At 41.6% G+C, this 18,684-nt stretch overlaps 1 protein-coding gene across 4 annotated transcripts in view; it reads left to right on the plus strand.

Moving 5' to 3' along the window:
• Positions 1–314: 314 nt before the first annotated feature.
• Positions 315–18,684, plus strand: part of LOC149141938 (phospholipase A I-like protein) — a 213,942-nt gene continuing 195,572 nt past the window's right edge. For 2 of the 4 annotated variants that reach the window (XM_089449989.1, XM_089449990.1), the window contains exon 1: positions 317–1,253. In XM_089449989.1, coding sequence (XP_089306115.1) covers positions 702–1,253 — 552 coding nt within the window. In that variant the 5' untranslated portion in view covers positions 317–701. Of the gene's footprint in view, positions 1,254–18,684 lie in introns of all 4 variants that reach the window. The other 2 variants (XM_089449992.1, XM_089449991.1) reach the window with 2 other exon arrangements.

An 18,684-nucleotide genomic window follows, 5' to 3' on the forward strand; every position in this document is an offset into this window, starting at 1 on the left:
ATTTCTTTCTTCTTCTACAATAAAGAAGACTCCACGATATTTAAAGATCTATTTTGATGAATTTGAAATCAAAACAATGAAGGGCAATCCACATTATTTCAACATTTATTTTGATAAATTTGAAATTTTGTTGAGTAGCTTCGATCAAGAATACTCCACCATACAATAATATTTGTTTTAATACCTCCCTCCATGATTTCATTTGATATTTGGTTAATTGCTTCCATGACAAGGGATACTCCACCAATTACATGTACTCCACTCCACCGATAATCGCGTTGGGTAACATTTACGAAACCTAAAAGCTAAAGCGCGGACGTATTCATTTGACGGATGGATCATCTCTAACTCTGTGTTTCTATGTATAAACAAATCGTTTTACACCGAAATAAGTAATATTTGGAAGTGGGAATCAGGATTCACGATGCATGACGACCAATTCAATTCTATGATTAGAATTGGTGATTACTGTTGTTAGAACAGAATTAGGGGCGGCCATTGTCACATCAATGGCTGAATGAGCGAGCGTGTTGCAATTGGTCAAAGACGGCGAGAATTGGAATTCGATGGGAGAAACCGAGGAAGGGGAGCATTCGAGAATTTGGGTGCCGAATAGCTCTGAATGCTTCAGCTGGTGTTCCTCCCGATGAATTGGCATTGGCATTGGCGATTTGCATCAGGAAAACAACATTATCATCGTCATGTCGTGGGCATTGGGGAGCTGGAAGAGGCCAGCAGACACATTTCGTCTGAGTCTCGGATATGGAGATGCTGATGGGGAATCCTCTTCCTCTTTGTTTCATTCTGTCCCATCGGGATCCTTACATTGGGACCCAAACTCTGCGAGCAATTTCAGAATCGAGTTGGATTGGTCGGCTGCAGATGACGAGGAGCAGGTAGCGCTTAAGCTGCAATCTCAACTGATGGTCACACTTCCACCTCCACAGGAACAAGTGCAGGTGGAGATTAATCCTCCTGCTCTTGATGATGACAATAATGATGAACATGTGAATTTGGAGTTGAAGGTGGTGAAGAGAAAAGAGCCTCTGAAGGTGTTAAGCCTTTCCAGGACAATGGGATCCGGGCAGCAAAGTGAGGGTGTTGGAGTGATCACAAGGATGATGATGCTCCGTTCCAACATCGGTGTAGGTGTGGGTATGGGGGCTCCCTCTACCATTCCACCGGAACTCCATGGCTACTCCCACCATTGGACAACAATCACAGTGCTCAATCTCTCTTCCTGTGCTCTTTCGGTCAGTCCTCTCTATCATCAATTCTTTTCTGTTGTATTTAATACCCACATTACTGTGTAATTAGTCTTGAATTGCATTGCATTTTAATACTGTTCACCCTTTTGCCTAAGAAGATTCACTTACATATGCATTTTATGCTAACTAATTACAGAAAGAACAGGTTCTTATAGTCCTTGTAATTCATACCGAATATTACTCTTTACATTGTAATTTTTTACTTGGATATCAATGTGCCCCTCTGATACTATGCTCATCTAGTTACCATATACCCAACATTTAGCTCTAACATGCATTCATGGTTTGAACATAGTGAATACTGAAAAGGGAAGGCTGAATATTGGCAATCTGCCAGAAGGTATTGGCTATCTTGACCATTGACAGTTCATGGTTTTGCATAACTATTTGTGTCCACTTCCTTGTCATCTCAAACACACTAATGCAAGTTCCTGTAACAGAATCCAAGCTGAGATTTGTCTGCATCTTTTATATTCATTTGGAATTGTGAATAGAATAAATAGTCAAGATGCAGGGATGAACATAAGCAACCCAAATGGAGATGTTGGTTGTTTTGATGTGAGTGATTTGGTTTTTGCATGATGATCTGTTCAGAGGCCAACGCAGTTTCTGACAAATAGTTAAAACATAGTGAGTTTTATTTGTCACAGACACTAGGTAGCAGGCTTGGAATTTGGCAGTCAGTCCCTGCATGTCAAGCTAAAAGTCATTGATGTTTTCGATCTTCAGATCACCTTACATTGATGTTTTACAAGATAGATCTAGCCAATTTTTTGACAAGTAAAATAATTGTATTGTCAATAGAGGAATGAGTTTAGCCTTCAATATGGTGGTCACTGTTTTTTTATCCTAAGAGATGAACTGGACCATGAGTTATCAACTGAGATACATGGTTCTAGATTTTATCTGGAGAAACACACAAGAGGCTGAGGTAGAAGGATGAGAGCTTGGAAAATGAAGTTATCTCTTCAGACGCAACACCGTCAATGCGGAAGTTTGATAAGAAATATAATTACTACAACTACTACAAAATATATGCGCTGAGCAGTACTACAATAGGTGGACCTTTATTCCTTGAGAGGAGCCATAATCGTTCAACTTGTCTAGACTCTAGGCTTATCTCATCCTCTGTGACATGTCTACATCTAAGGAGAGTGCCAATTGATGCAGAGGGCAATTGAGTATAACAAAAACCACATAGTCTGGAAATGTGCTCACAACAAATTTACATTAAAAGTCTGCTTTAATAAGTTTTAAAAAATTCTAAGAAAAACATTCTACCATAAAACAACTGCTTCTAGTATTATCTTAGTGATCTACATTATAGATTCTACAAAGAAGGCCTGGATCTCTAGACTCTAACTACTTCAAAAAACATACAAGCTTAACAAAAGGCATGTCAGCTAGCTGCTTCTTCTAGTGCTGCCTTGGCCGATTTTGAATACAATTTGGTTATAATTACTACAGCTGCTATAAAATATATGCACTGACTCCTGAACAGTGCTACAATAGGTGGACCTTTATTCCATGAGAGGAGCGATTAGTTCAACTTGTCTAGATGTAGAGGGCAATTGAGTGTTGTCAGTTTCTCTAAAAAACCCAGCTAACTAATTTCTGGAAATTACATGTAAATAACTGAAACTGAAATTTAACTTCATCCACAAATATGCTGAGTTTTTCTAACTGAACATGCAGCGAAAATTTAACAAGAAACCCAGAAATAATAAAACAATCACATCACCATAAAGTCACAAAATTTACCCAGGAAACCCAATATGGGAAAACCTGCCTGTCTGGTCACTTCTATTAGGGCGGTCTCAGCAAATAGAAAATTTTAGAGAAAAATTACATCTGATAAGGAAGACCTTCCTTATGATTTTCTTTCTGAAATTTACTTAGCCACGCTGGAAATTGACCCGGCTCGTGGCTCTCCTGCGCAGGCTGCGCTGTAGCAGTTTGTACAGGCCGTACAGCCTCCTCTGTGTGGCTGTTCTGCACAAGTGCTGAGTGCTGGGCACTTCTGCTGCTATCCCACAACTGGTACGCCCTTCTTCTCTGCTATTTTCATGCTGCTGAAGACTGCCTCTTGCTGTAGCTGCGCTGTCCTAATTTCTGAAGCCTTCACCAAACATTCTGATGTGTACTAAGCTCCACACCGCCCTTTTTCCCTCTCAAATCGATCTGGGCCCCATAATTGATATCAATGGCTGAGAATCAAAGGATCCAAGGGCTGAGATTGATTTGCCGTCCACTTAGGAAAATTTAAACAAAAACTGCAGCAAAGCTCACAGCAAATTTACATCAAAAGTCTTCTTTAATAAGTTTTAAGCAAAATTCTAAGAAAAACATTTTACCACCCTATAGCTACAACCGTAATGCCAAAAACAACCGCTCCTATTATAGCTTGGTGATGTACATCGTAGATTCTGCAAAGAAGTACTAGATCTCTAACTACAAAAAACATACAAGCTTAACAAAAGGCATGTCAGCTGGCTGCTCCTTCTAGTGCTGCTTTGGCTGAGTTTTAATTTTGATAATTTCTGCATTCTCTCAAGTTCTGCATGTAGCTATGAAAATAGAACTTCTGTTGCCTTGGATGGCTTCCTCGCCCCTTCTCAATGCTTGCGTAGTCTCCTGCAGCTCTTTATAATCCATCTGGATACCGAAGCTATGCAAGACCAATTGCAAATTTAAGACTCCCCTAATACCTATGCTAACTTCTTTTGAAAGATTTAGAGCCCAGAACAAATCTTGGAAACGCGTTGAATTGTCCAACCAAATTGTGCCCAAGGAAACTAAATGCAGACAAAGTAGAAGATACCACAGAGAACCTTAAAGTGAAGAAATAACTCCTGCAAGGAGCCCGAAGAGAACAAACTGCTTAGGTGAAAGGAGAGGCAGAATCTTTCAATATCAAGAGGCCTCCACCCAAAAGAGAGCAGAGCTAGAATGAGAGAATACATCTCCAAGAAGAAAAGAAGAGTGCTAAGAGAGTTCTAGAACAATTAGAGTAGGAGCCCTGATAAGAGAGACATGGGACCACAAAGAATACCCTGTATAGAAGCTACCACCAACCCTAAGTGCTATACCCTTGATTGAAGGAGTAAATGAAAAGGGAGACAACTTACTAGAACTCCAAAATAGGAATTGGACCATGCACTGTCATGTCCCTTCTCAAACACATTTGTAGCAGGGTGCCTCGACACATTTTTGCACAATTTTGGCTAAGGAAAATAACCCAGCATTTTCAACTTAGGGACTTTGGAGGAAATTCGACTTAATTTGGTTGCTAGTGGAAGGTGGGGGCCACCCACATGGGAATTCGAACTAGGCCATTCGAATGGCTTGGATGGAATTCAAAATGCTGGATGGAGGGGCCCAAATGAGGCAAGGAAGGTCCACGACGATAAAAGGAGGAGGAAGCTCTCATTTGGATTCATTCATTCACCTTGCAAATCGAAATTACTTGACTATTCGCTTTGCTGCTTAGCCGAGTCAACTGGCTGTTTAGCCACGAATCTCTCAAGTGGGAGATTCACCCTTACCTTCGGGGGACCTTGAGTGCTTGCCCTAGGAAGGCAGTTCCATCAGCGTTTCAGGAGATCCGAGGGTTTGTTACAACACTACTATTCAGCCACACACAGGGAATGCGTATTTTTGGGCCACCAAAAGAATACGCAGGAGGAGTTTGAGCCACAACATATCAGTCATTTGCCGGGAGAGCTATGGGATTTGAAGGACAACATTAGACCAGCATTTCTTGAGAGTTTTGGAGCCAACATAGCCAACAACCCAGTGGTTTGAATTCCAGGCTTGGGGGATAGAGCAGAGGGCCAATCCAACATTTTCGTGGGTCTTGGGAGCAAGTGCTACAGACCGGAAACTCATCCAGGAAGTTAGGGAATTTGTAGTAGGGATCAGCCCAACACTTTTGGACGTTTTTCAGGCAGAATCCAGCAGGCCGAGTTTTGCATTGCAACTGAGCTTGGGTTCCTTGGGGGTCGAATTTTAAAAGTTTGAACCAACTAAATTCCTTCGTGGGTTTTTCTGGGTTTAGGCCAAAGAGTTAGGAGCTCGAATCTCATAATTTTCTGAGCACAGGAAGTCGTATTTCCAGCCATTCGAAGTTAGTAGAAAGGGTAGTTGTCTGGGCAGTGTAGTGCAGATTGGTGCAGCAGTTGTAGCGACCATCAATTCAACTAATGCTCACCTGGGTTTGGTCATGCTTGTCCATTGAGACAAGCCCAGGTGCACCACTCTATTTTCTATTGTATTTTGCCTTCAAAGAAGTAATAAAATGGCTCAGCAGTTCATTATTTCCGGCATTTCCATGGGTGCTTAGTATCTATTTCGTTTTTATGTTTGCTGAACTGATTGTATGCTTGTATATCACTTGTATTCCTACTTAGGAACATTACACGCACACTGTTGATTATAGTAGTGTCAGATAGGTACTTCCACATAGGTCTAAGTGTCTAGATATGTGGAAGTCATCCAAAGTACCCTTTAACCTTAGCAAATTACTTTAATTAAAGGAATTGATTGTTATAAGAAAGAGTGAGTTAATTTAATGAATACAAAGGTTATTTGCATCAGTGAATTAGATGAATCTCAATCGTTGATCTGAAGTGAAGTTGGGTTCTAATTTCAACCATCAATCACTTTGGAGATTACATACGTGGATTTGGTCAATAACTCAAACTTATAAAATGAAGGCTAGGCTAAGGGAAAAAGCACATCAAGTGAGCACAAGACAATGAGATAGTGAGGATCTCAGTGATTGGTTAGAGAAGGACATTCATCCAAGTATGCAGATTCTAAAGGAAGAGAACAAGGGTTAGCAAGGGAGAAGGATCCAATAGCGAGTGAGATTGAAGGATATGTTTTGAGGGTTTTCATCAGCGAGAAAAATTCCAGGTTTTACTGTTTGTAATTTTCCTTAGTGGGCATTTAATTTTCTAGGAAGGGAAGCCATTGTATGTTGATGGATAGTAGATTTGAAGGGCATTTTCTGTGTGCATGTGTAATGAGATTCATCTTTTCTTTTTCCACTAATTTTTTTTTTGCATAATCCTAGTGGCAAATTTTTATCTAGTAAGCTGAAAAATCTATTAAAATCAGCAAGGAAAATTACTAGGAAATAATTTGTCATTTACTGGGGCTAGAAAATTAACACACACAAGCCAATTTCGGAACCCAAAGCTCACTAGTCTAAAAACAAGGGTTGTGCTCCAACAACTCCACATTGAAATGTTAGAATTCACCACCATCATCCCATAATAATGCAGAGATATTTTTCTCATGAGTTCAAAAGCATGCGAGCTGAAGGGAATGATCTCTTTGCATTACTTACCCCAGGATATGGTGAACTTGCCTTACACCTTGCCATGTGCTTATTTAATTGAATGTGATGCGCCTTATCCTTCATGAGAGGTTTAGGGGATTGATTGTGTGTCTAGCTTGCCATTAACCATAATGTCCCCCACTTTTAGCATGTTTCCAATGCTAATCCAAATTTTATTTATACCTCAACAATTTTTATTCCCAGAAATTATTAAATAAAATTTTAAATTGCTGGAAAATAATATCACTGGTATTTAACTTTTTGATTTTTTTTTTCCAGCAAAAATTAAAATTAGAGAGGTCAATCACATCACAAGAGCCTTCTTTTTAGTCTAGCTGAGCCTCTCACTCTGGAGAAAATCACTCTCTCAATGCTGTGTAGTTGTGTTGTGTCTTCACCTCTCCATTAGGCTTCTTTTTAACTTCATTAGGCCAAACCCCTAACCCTAATCTCCTAAGTGATTGACAACCAAGATTTGATCTCGCCTTACTTGAGATCAACGGTTGAGATCATATCTATGTCACTTAGATAATTTTATTACTTATCCTAAGTACTTTGGCTTTATTGTCCACAATAATTAATTGACTTTAATTATTGTACTTTTCCTAAGTTAGACTTAGGAAAGAAGCCATAAATCACTTACTTCGCTAAGCAAGCACCTAAGGAGGCAATCAACCATCTAGTACATGCTAAGAGACCAAGATTATGTAGAAGACCTTTTGAGGTTACCAAGAACTTCAACTCTCCCTCCTAGCAAGGAAGGGATTCTTTACCACCCCTAGCTTGTCCCTGTAAAACACGAACTTCCCTTTTACTAGAGGCTTGGTGAGAATACCTGTTACTTTCTTCTTTGTGGAGACGTATTGCAATCTCACAACACCTCCCTAGACCCCGTCTCTGATGAAGTGATATCTAATTCTTTATATGTTTAGACTTGTCATGAAACACAAGATTTTTAGAGAGCTTAATGTGACTCTAATAATCATAGTGAATCACTGTAGGCCCCAACTCAAGACCAAATATCCCTATGAGCATGTTGCAAAGCCATGTGACCTCACAACTCGCCAGACGCGCTGCCATATACTCTGCCTTGGCTGAGCTAAGTGACACTGATTACTACTTCCTGCTATTCCACAAGATCATGGTTGATCCGAAGTTGAAACAACATCTAGATGTGGATTTTTGTCCACAACACTCCTTGCCCAATCATAATTTGTGTACCCCAACAACTCTACTCCACCAACTCCAACATATCTTAGTCCAAATTCCAATGTACCTCGCAGGTATCTCAACACATGCTTCATTGCCACCCAATGAACTTGTCTTAGCTCCACCTTGAACTGGCTAAGTGTGTCCATAGAAAAATAGATATTGAGCCTAGTGTTGACCAAATACATCAAGGATTCGATCAAATGCCTATACGATGTGGGATCCACCAACTCACCCTTAGAAGCACTCAACTTCTTCCAGTTGGTGTTTATTGGTATATACATTGACTTGCAATCCTCCATCCTAAATCTCGTCAAGATCTTAACTGTATACTTGCCTTGTCTTAGGAAAATCTCTCCTGGCTGCTGCCACAACTCCAGTCCCAAAACTTAATGCATCAAGCCAATGCCCTTCATCTCAAACTCTAAAGCTCGCAACAGTGACCAGAGGAAAGCACTGAAATCCACTAGAGAAATTTGAACTGGCCAAGTGCACTTTCGTAACACAGCATGAGAACAATTTCACCACAAGATTGAGCCAATGTATCTTTCTTTGAAGAGAAACATCATATACTTGGTTATAATAATTTAAAGCTCAATGAATGAGATGGACTGCTGCGGGGATTCATATGGATCTTAATAAGATATGAGAGTTTGATGAATGGTAATCATACATTGCATTTGGATTGAACAAAATCACTACCATTGAGTTGATTGACGAACTCCTATGTTGAAAAAATGATATAATGATGAACCAAAACAAAAAAAGGTAAAAGACAAAGGAAAGATGTAGTGAATGGATGAAAATCACGAGGTTGGGTTATAGACATTTGGGTTGTTGGTGACTGTTTTGTCCTCTTTTTTGCTAAATTAATAAAACCAATGGGGATAAAATCGCATGTTAAAGGGAAAAGGATGGCTGGTATGCTCAAGAAACCAATTCACTGGTCGCAGGTGGTTATGTGAGAGATTAGGCGTTTCTTGTATCTTGCGCAGAGTGGTATTTATGAACTGTTTGAAGCAAAGATCAATCATGCTATTAATTGATGTGTGAGAGGAGCTAGGCTTGTAAATTTTAATTATCAGATTGGAAGGTAGCAACGAAATTATAATTTTGAAAAATTTGCTCTTGTACGACGGATGGGAACATGCCTTAGAAGCAATATGTGGAAAAAGTCAAAGTCGGGATTAAATCGACAAGGGTTCAAAAGTTGAAAACCTCATTAAAGTCGGGAGTTTTTTGAAAAAATCGGCAAAAAAAGAAGAAAAACACACAAAAATATTCATTTTTATTTTTATTTTTTTTAGCATCTACAAGTTAAAAGAAGCAAACACAAATGCAATTCCTCTTGGTGTGAGTGCAATTGCAATTGTTGATTTTAGATTTTAAATGCCTCTTCTCACTCACTTGAACACATTCAGATTCAGTAAACAAGGGTTTGAATTTTTGTCATTTGATTCTTGAAAGTTGAAGTTTTGCTTCAATCTAGATTCTAAACAATGTTTTGATTCAAAATTCTAGGCAAAAATAAGATATAAACAAACTAATAGAATTATAGAAAGATTTAAGAAGCCATTTGTGTAACAAAGACTAAGAGAGAAATTAAAATACACACTTGGCAACAACAATTCGACACTTTGAATCTCTCACGTTGAGCAGTGGACAAATCTCCAAATCCCCACCACAAAACTACCAAATCTCCTCCTCTTGGGCAATTGCAAACAACTACTCTCTCCACAGGGGCAAATGGGAGCAAAAACAAGAAAATGTGTTTTTTTCGCCCTCTTATATATGTGGCTTGGGAAATATGGCCGATTTTTTCGGTTGACTCCCGATAAAATCAAGATTAATTCGATTAAATCGCGATTTTTTCGTTAGAAAAAAAGTTGGCAAAAGCCGGCCGATTTAATCGTTTTGATGAAAAAATCAGATTTTTGGGATTTAATCTTGACTTTTTCCACATTGCTTATAAGGCATCACAAATGTCATAAATAACCTGGCAAGAAGGCAATAACAGTTTAGTAGTGTTAAGATTGGTAGCTTGGGAGGTACTCCAAACCCTAGGGTACAAGGTTGTGGAGGAATTGGCATCACAAAGTCACTTGTGGGCTAAGAACCCAAGATGTGGGCTTTGAACCCAAGCTTGTGGGCATGAAACCATGCGTGGATTTGGACACTTGGCACTTGGAGATTGTAGGGCACCCTTAAAGGAGCAAGGGGCCACTCGAAGCACCAAGAGAGACCTTGTGGATTGAGAGAAAATAATTTTTATACGTTTGAGAGGACTAATTGTCCTAGAAAATCAAGTTGGTCTCACTTGAGGAGACCCTTTGGAAGTGTTGGACGTTAGCCTAAGGAAAGGGTATAAAAAAGAGGGAGGAGAGACCTCATTCCTCACATCCTAAGAGCACAACATCATAAGGCATATCTCTGAAGTGGCCGTATATCAGAAGAAGCCCTAGCGAAGTGGAGAAGGAGCATAGGTTGATGTCCTCTTAAGACTATTTTGAGGGTCGAGTCCGAAAGGAATTGGGTTGAGGGTTAGGAGGGAAATTTGAGCAGTTTTGGTGGGTTGAGCAGTTTTGGTGTATGGTTTGTGGATACGTTCTCTCCAAAGAGGGCCGCAAGGTTCTGTGATATTGCAACTCTGTTTTAGGAAGGCCACAGGGCTAAAAGAGGGCTACAAATAGGGGCCGAGTTAGACTAAAGAAAAATGCAGGATTAGGGGTCTACTAGAAGAGGACGAGCGAATATTTCTGAGTAGTATAGGCAACATTTGGTGGGCTATAACAACTGCTACAGGCAACCCTAACCAAGGCTGAAGTTGCAGGTCAAATACATACACAGGTCCAATGATTTTGGGACAGATGTTCACGCTCAAGGTTTGGTAATCTCCCTCCTTGTTTAATGTTGTTTGCTAGTTGATGGTTGTCCTAGTTTTGGACAGTATTTGGAGCAGTGAAAAGGAATAGTTTTGGGAGGGCTGTAGTGACTTGCTCCAAGCCTTAAGTACAACCTCTTGAAGGACAAAGAGCAGTTGTTAGAAGGGTAGAAGAAGAGAGGTCAATGGTTGACTCTTTGAAGGACAGAAGAAGGCAACCAAGTGGACCAGTTGTTGAGCCCAAGTTTATTGAAGAGAACATCTTGCAGTGATAGAGGGCAACCCTGCATGCCCTAAGTTTGTCTTCATCGGAGTAGCACAGGAAGGTAATATTGGGCTTTCTAAGAGTTGTGAACAATTCACATGAAGACCCTATGTATTGATTCATTGATGAACTAATGATCAACTAGAGGGCACATTAGAGTTGTGTTCAATGACCTAAAGGATCATGATTCATTGATAGAGGCGGAGTTGTAGATTGGGAGCAAAAGGATTGGTAGATGTGTTAAAGGCATGTGGACTGAAATGGTTGTGGGGCGCCACATCAATAAATAGGTCAAGTGTTGTCTTGTTCAGGGTAGATTGGTTGTTGAAGGACAAATGCCAAGCCCTAGTTTGTATTCCTTGTATCAGTGATTGTATAAGGGAATGATCCTTGGTATGAGAGCCCTAGACTGTTGTATTATAGATTGATAATATAATGAAGTTGGTGTAATATCCCCAATTTTGTGAGCATGGGAATTTTGCCCAACTTTCATAATATTAATTAAAAGGGGAAACTAGTATTTTGGGAGAAAGGTGGCAAGTATTATTTTATTGTATATTGGCGACCAGTTATTATTTTATTAAAATGGTGGAAAAAGTAACTAAGTGGAAAATGCCCCCCACCAATAAAATAATATTAAAAAGATTCTAAAAGGATGGAGAGAAAATATAAAAAGAGGAGGGACTCATTTTGTGGATCATCTTTTGACTATTACACTTAATACTTCATCTTCTCTTGGAGCTATTTAGCGCAAGGGTCAAGTGTTGTTTAGCACAGGAATTCCAGGCGGGATTCCACTCCATCTTCAGAGGACTTTGAGTGCCTCCCTAGTTGGGAATTCAAAGATTCCATTGTTAGGCTTTCATAGAGCTTCATTGATAGCAGTATTTCCAGCTTTGCGTATTTTTCAGGCGTAGAGGCAATTCAAGTTATTCGTTATGGTCCAACATATAGCGATTTGGAGTCTAGGTTATTTGTAGGAGGATTTTCCTAGTTGGAGAGATAAGGGCTAGAGATTGGAGGTAAACCTCAAGGGAGAATTTAGCTAGTGGTAGATTTGGGCATAATTCTGTAATATCAAACTATGGGGCATTTTCTGGCCAGATTTGGTGATTTGCACTTATTGGGGTCATTGGGGGTCGGTGGATTAACCCAAACCCTTTATGGGTTTTTGTGGGTTTGGTGAGAGGAGTCCGAGTTTAATTTCATAGAATTTTCTGGGTAGTATTTATGGCAGAAATTGGTGTTCTAGTCAGCAGCCAGCAACATAAATTATTGGAGAAGGGCACAATTCACTTTGGGACCATTTCCATCACTTGGGCTCGTGAGATTTTTCTGGGTTATTTTGGGTTCCTTGTGAGGAGGCTCCAGTTAATTTCCTGGAATTTTCTAAGCAGTTTAGAGGCCTGAAACACCAATTCCATTCCAGCCAACAGTAGTAGAATTTACTGGGCCAACGCAAAGACTTGGGGACAATAGTTTCCAGCACTTGGGCAGCTCCCTTTTCACTTGGGACTTGAATAGCTTGTTGTAGCAAGCCCAGGTTCCTCTTCTTCATTTATACGTACCTTGTTTTCTCAGTTAAATAAATGGCTCAACTCTTGGTACAATTTTTGGTGCAATTTGTCATTATGTTGGTGTGCTAGTTTTATGGTTACATGTTTATGATTTATTTGCTATTATCAATTAATATTTCCCATTAGGAATTACAATGGGTTATTGAAAAATTGTAAAAAGTTGTCTATTTGTGCACTTGTTGATTTACTATTGTTTTTGTTCCGCTGTGCAAAGTAGTTTGTTGTGGCATTTGAGTTGGTAGTGTTAGAGATTGTAAGACCCTAACTTAGATTCTCTAGTGCTGTGGAAAAATAACATGGTATCAGAGCTACTTTGAAGGGCTAGTGAATCAGAGTGTGCACAACGAAGTGGCTCAGAGGGAGCTGAGATTGTCTAGATCATAGAGGAGGTTTTAGCAGAAGACATGGAGATGTGGTCTTGACTGGCTGGGAGTTTTGGTGGATTGGTGAACTCGGTGAACAATAATTTGTTGTGTGGCAGGTTGTTGATCATGGACTTGGTTTGACTTGCCATGGATTGTTGGGATAGCTTGAGGATTGCTTTGGCATGGATGAGATTGGTATGATCAAGATTGCTTCATGTGATGGATAGGATGTTAGTAGGCTAGTTTCTTCTTTGGGTAGTGATGTTGCATATCCGAGATTGGAGGGATGTGCAAGTGTTGTGTTTGGTCCAGGAGGATGAGTGCTCATAGGACTAGGTTGCGGTGATGATGGCTTGTGTTCAACTGCAGCTTGGACTGACCTTGTAAGACATGAGATAGTAGCAGGTTAAGTCAGTGGAGATCGTGTAGACATAGAGGGAGTCTAGCTTCAGAGGGAGAAACCCTATGGAAGTGTTGAGGTCTTCAGGTTCAAGATGAGATTAGGTAGAGTCACTACCGAGATAACGTGGTTCATTCTATAAAGTATGTTGTAGTGGTAGATGCCAGATGGGCGAGTGTCACCGGTGACGAGCTTCCTAGTGTTGGAAGTACCTCCCTCGCTAAGAGGGAGTGTTGAGATTGGTAGCTTGGGAGGTACTCCAAACCCTAGGGTACATGGTTCACGCTCAAGGTATGATAATCTCTGGCCTTGTTTGATGTTGTTTGCTAGTGGATGGTTGTCCTAGTTTTGGACATTATTTGGACCAGTCAAAAGGAATAGTTTTGCGAGGGCTGTAGTGACTTGCACCAAGCCCTAAGTACAACCTCTTGAAGGACAAAGAGCAGCAATTAAAAGCGCAAAAGAAGAAAGGTCAAAGTTTGACTATTTGAAGGACAAAAGAAGGCAACTATGTGGACTAGTTGTTGAGCCCAAGTTTACTGAAGAGAAGGACATCTTGCAGTGATAGAGGGCAACCTTCCATGCCCTAAGTTTGTCTTCATTGGAGCAACACATGAAGGCAATAGTGGGAAGAAGTCCCAAAGATCCGAGGACTAGCAGTGCTCTGTGTAGGTGTAGAAATTTCTATTTTTGCCACCCTGGTTTTCAGTTTCACCTTATTTCTCCCATATAGTTAAATGCCCTTTCCCATATCCATACATTCAACAAGCTGGAAAAATAAATTTTGCTGAAAACACAAATTCTGGAAATTTTACAGAATGCTGGAAAATACAGAAATAAAAAATCAGTAGGTACAAACAGTTATTTAAGACATTTGAACACAGTGATTTTTGGTCAATGTGACCCTGGAAAAACCCCCTACAACTCTTGGGGAAAACCAGTTCGAGAGCTCTTCTTTATTTCTTAAAATTGCCTTTTACAGTGAGAAATATTCAGCAAAAAATCAGCGAGCAAATTTACAACTTATCTCTTTTCCCGTGCCTCACAGCAATCTGGAAATTACAGCAAACATGATAGCAATAAATGTTGTACGACCTCCTCAACTTTCGTGCCCACTTTCAGCATTAAATGTTGCTGTACGGCCAACATTAAATGCACTGTATGGACTGCAATAAATGCGCTGTACGGCCCTCGTTTTGCGTGCAGAAAAACCAGCAAACTACTCGATTTTTGTGCAAACCACTCCTCAAAAATCGTGCCAAAATTTGCCTTTCACTGTGTGTTGAATCAGCTGTACAAATCTGCTCAACTGCTGCCTTGGAATGTGTGCCAAGCTGCTGTCTCCTCCTCCCTGCTCAGAAATCTCTCTTGCTCTCTTGCTCTCCTTCTCCCAATCTGCTCATGAAAGAATGAATGACCTTTTCCTCCTTTTCCTCCTTTAATCTAACCCTAAGTGACTTTTGGGTGATCCCTAAATCCAATCGCTGAAATAGATTTAGATCTATGGCTGAGATTAAATGCTCATTTAAATCTCACTTTCTATTTTTTAATTCACCCCACTTTAATAAAGACCCACTTAGTCATTTATTTCCAAAGTCACTTTTCCTTTCTAATTTTTCATTGACTTTATAAAAGTCACTTTAAAATTAGACTTTAGTAACTTTATCACTTAAAGTCACTTTTAAATTAGATTTGACTTTATAAAAATTTTAAAGTCACTTTAGGAGAAAAATTAAATTCTTTTGGACACTTTTTCCTAGGCCAAAGATCAAAGCCTTAGGGAACCACCTGTCCTCTGGTACCAAATTTCAACACTCCCTCTTACCGAGGAAGGTGTTCCTCACCACACCCATCTTGTTCTTGAAGTAGTCATGCTTGCCCCGTGGTAAGACTTTGGTAAGAATATCTGTAACCTGCTCATCAGTGGGAATATACTCAAGCTTCACAGCGCCCTTCTGAACACAGTCTCCGATGAAATGATATTTGATCCCAATATGCTTTGACCTGTCATGAAATATTGGATTCTCCGTGAGTTTAATGCAACTCTGATTATCATAGTAAATCTCTGAAGGTCTCAACGGCTGACCAAATAAGCCAAACAACATCTTGCGAAGCCAGATGGCCTTACAACTAGCTAGACTGGCTGCCATATACTCTGCTTCCGCTGAAATCAATGCTACTGACTGCTGCTTCCGGCTGAACCATGACACTACTGCCGAACCCAACCCAAAACAGCTCCCTGAAGTGCTCTTCCTATCAGAAGCACAACCTACCCAATCAGAATCAGTGTAACCTGCCAATCTCACTCCATCCCCCTGCCTGTAGTCCAAACCATAATCCACTGTTCCCTGCAAGTACCACAAAATGTGTTTTGCAGCCACCTAGTGAACATTCCTAGGCTCACACATAAATTGACTCATCGTGTTGACTGCAAAACAGATATCTGGTCTAGTGTTGACCAAATACATCAAGGAACCAATCAGTTGCCTGTACAATGTGAGATCCACCAACTCAAAATCCGAAGCATGAAGCTTCTTCCAGTTGGTGATCATCGGTGTCGACATGGGTCTACAATCCTCCATGTGGAATCTGCCAAGGATGTCCACAATATACTTCCCCTGCCCCAGGAAGAAATGCCCCTCCTCCTGCCACACCTCCAAACCCAAAAAGTAATGCATCAAGCCGATGTCCTTCATCTCAAACTCCACCGCAAGATCTCTCTTGCAGTGCTCTATGAGTCTCTCTGCACTTGTAATGACCAAGTCATCCACATACAGCACCAGAATGAGAGGCTCCTCACCTATCACAATAAAGTAAAGGTTCGGATCTGCCTCACTCTTTGTGAAACCCAACCCCTGCAAGTATGTATCTATCCTGGAGTACCAAGCTCTGGGAGCTTGCTTCAGGCCATAAAGGGCCTTCTTCAGTCTGCACACATGGGATTCCTTCCCATGCACCTCAAAGCCCTGTGGCTGCTCAATGTACACCTCCTCCCGTATGAAGCCATTGAGAAATGCAGTCTTCACATCTATCTGGTGGATCTTCCAACCCATCTCAGCTGCTATCGATATAATGGAGCGGATTGAAGTATATCGAGCCACGGGAGTGAAGGTCTCCTCATAATCAACTCCCTCTACCTGGGAGAACCCTCTAGCCACAAACCTCGCTTTAAATTTCTCAATGCTGCCATCTGCAGCATGCTTTACCTTGTAAAGCCATCTGGAAGTAACCACGGATTTGCCCTCAGGCCTCGGCACCACCTCCTGCATGGCCTCTCTCCAGACCTGCTGGCTAGCTGCCTCCTCATAGCTAGAAGGCTCAGAGTCAAGGATGCTGGTAACCATTGCCATATAGCTACAAAACCTCTCAGGTGGTCTACTCTCTCTGATCGACCTCTTAGGCTCAGCAACAGATGTGGCATCTCTCAAGGTGTCCTGAAGCCACTTGGGCTTCCTCTTCCTTGAGTGCACTTCTCCCATAGGAGAATGAAACTCCTCCTCCCCATCATCATTAGGAGCCTGAACTCCTGACTGTCTGTCTGCTGTCCTCCTGCCTGCCCCTGAACCTGTAGAAGCTGAGGTACCGTGTGAACTGTCCATCAGTGGACTCCCTAGTGAACTGCTTTGTGAACTGCTCTGCATGCTGCCCAGAGCACCACCCCTCTGGCTCGGTGAGCCACTGCTCACTGACGGACTTGACATCCTCATAGATGTACCTCCAGATCCTCCTGATCCCTGCCCATTGGATCCCTGCGACTGACTCAACTGCTGCTGAGGGTCTGGCTGATCCAGATACTCTAACTCCCGTGATCTCCTAAAGGCCCTGTCCTCCTCGAACTTCACATCCCGCCTAACAACAACTCTCCCTTGAGGTCTCACTGTAGCCCACAAAGATACCCTTCTTTGCGGTGGGCTCTAGTTTGGTCCTCTTCTCCTTGGGTATGTAGGAGTATGTAATGCATCCAAAGATACGAAGATGACCAATATCAGGCTTCTTCCCAGAGAAAACCTCCTCCAGAGTCATGTGCCCCAAGGCACGATGCGGACTCCTGTTCTGCAAGTAAACAACTGTGTTGTAGGCCTCTGCCCACAAGAACAATGGCAACCCCTACGATGGATCTGTTCTTCCTCTCCGCAACGCTGTTCTGTTGGGGGTTGTAAGGAACAGTGAACTCCCTCCTAATGCCTGCCTTCGCACAATAGTCAACAAACTCTCCAAGGGTGTACTCTCCCCCATTGTTCGACCTCAGGGACTTGATCTTCCGACCTGTCTGTGTCATCACAAGAGCTCGAAACTCCTGAAACCACTTGAAGACCTCACTCTTGGTCTTCAAGAAATAAATCCAGGTCCTCCTGGAGTGATCATCAATGAATAAAACATAGTACTCATATCCACTCAAGGAAACATGAGACATCCGACCGCTCACATCAGAATGAATCAAATCAAGTATCCCAGTCGCTCTGCTGTCACTGCTGGGAAAAGGGGATATGGCAAACTTGCCCATCGCACATCCTCTGCAAGTATCAAAGTGATCAGTGCTGAAATCTGGCACACCTGTAGTGATCTCCCACAAGGTCCTCAAGGCTCCATGATACACATGTCCCATCCTGCGGTGCCAAATCTCACACAGCTCAGAACTGCTAGCTCTGCTGTCGGTACTACTGCTCAATGCCACAAGGGACTGGAATGCAAACTTGTACACCTTTGCATGGCGTACACCTATTACTCTAGCTGAATCAGCTGGAGTGCCCCTGGGATACATCAACACCTGTCCTCCCCTGAACAGTACCTTATATCCTCTGTCCTCCAAAGTTGATACGGATATGAGGTTCTTCCTCATCCCTGGCACATAAAGAACATCTGACACCTTCAAGGGAGGTTTGGACTCCCTCTGAAATGTCAGTGTCCCCACCCCGACTGCTCTAACAACTCTGTCATCACCGAGTACTACCTCTATATCAGTGCCACTCTCTGAAAGCTCTAAGAAGTACTCACGGACTCCTGTCATGTGATGTGAAGCCCCACTGTCCACATACCAGATACCCGAAGATGCTCCGCTAATCGAGGGAAAAGCATGCTCCCTCTGAACCTATGTGGTAGGTGATCCTGCATTAGGGGACTCATACGCAGTGAACCTAAACTCTCGGTCAAAATGAACTGCAAAGTCCTCAACCTCTGCTGAAGCTGCCACGTTCTGGTTCTTCCCCTTCTTCTTCTTCTTCTTCTTCGGACACACAACTGCATAGTGTCCCATATTTTGACAATTCCAACACTTCACCTTGGAATAGTCCTTCTGTGTGTTACCCTGTTTACCTTTACCTTTGCCTTTGCCCCCACCATTGCTTGTGGAAGCCTGCTTCTTCCCTTTGCCTTTC

This window comes from Pinus tabuliformis, chromosome X, assembly GCF_031772625.1.
Source record: "Pinus tabuliformis cultivar Carrire ecotype Pingquan chromosome X, CPIR1, whole genome shotgun sequence".
Classification (NCBI taxonomy): domain Eukaryota; kingdom Viridiplantae; phylum Streptophyta; class Pinopsida; order Pinales; family Pinaceae; genus Pinus; species Pinus tabuliformis.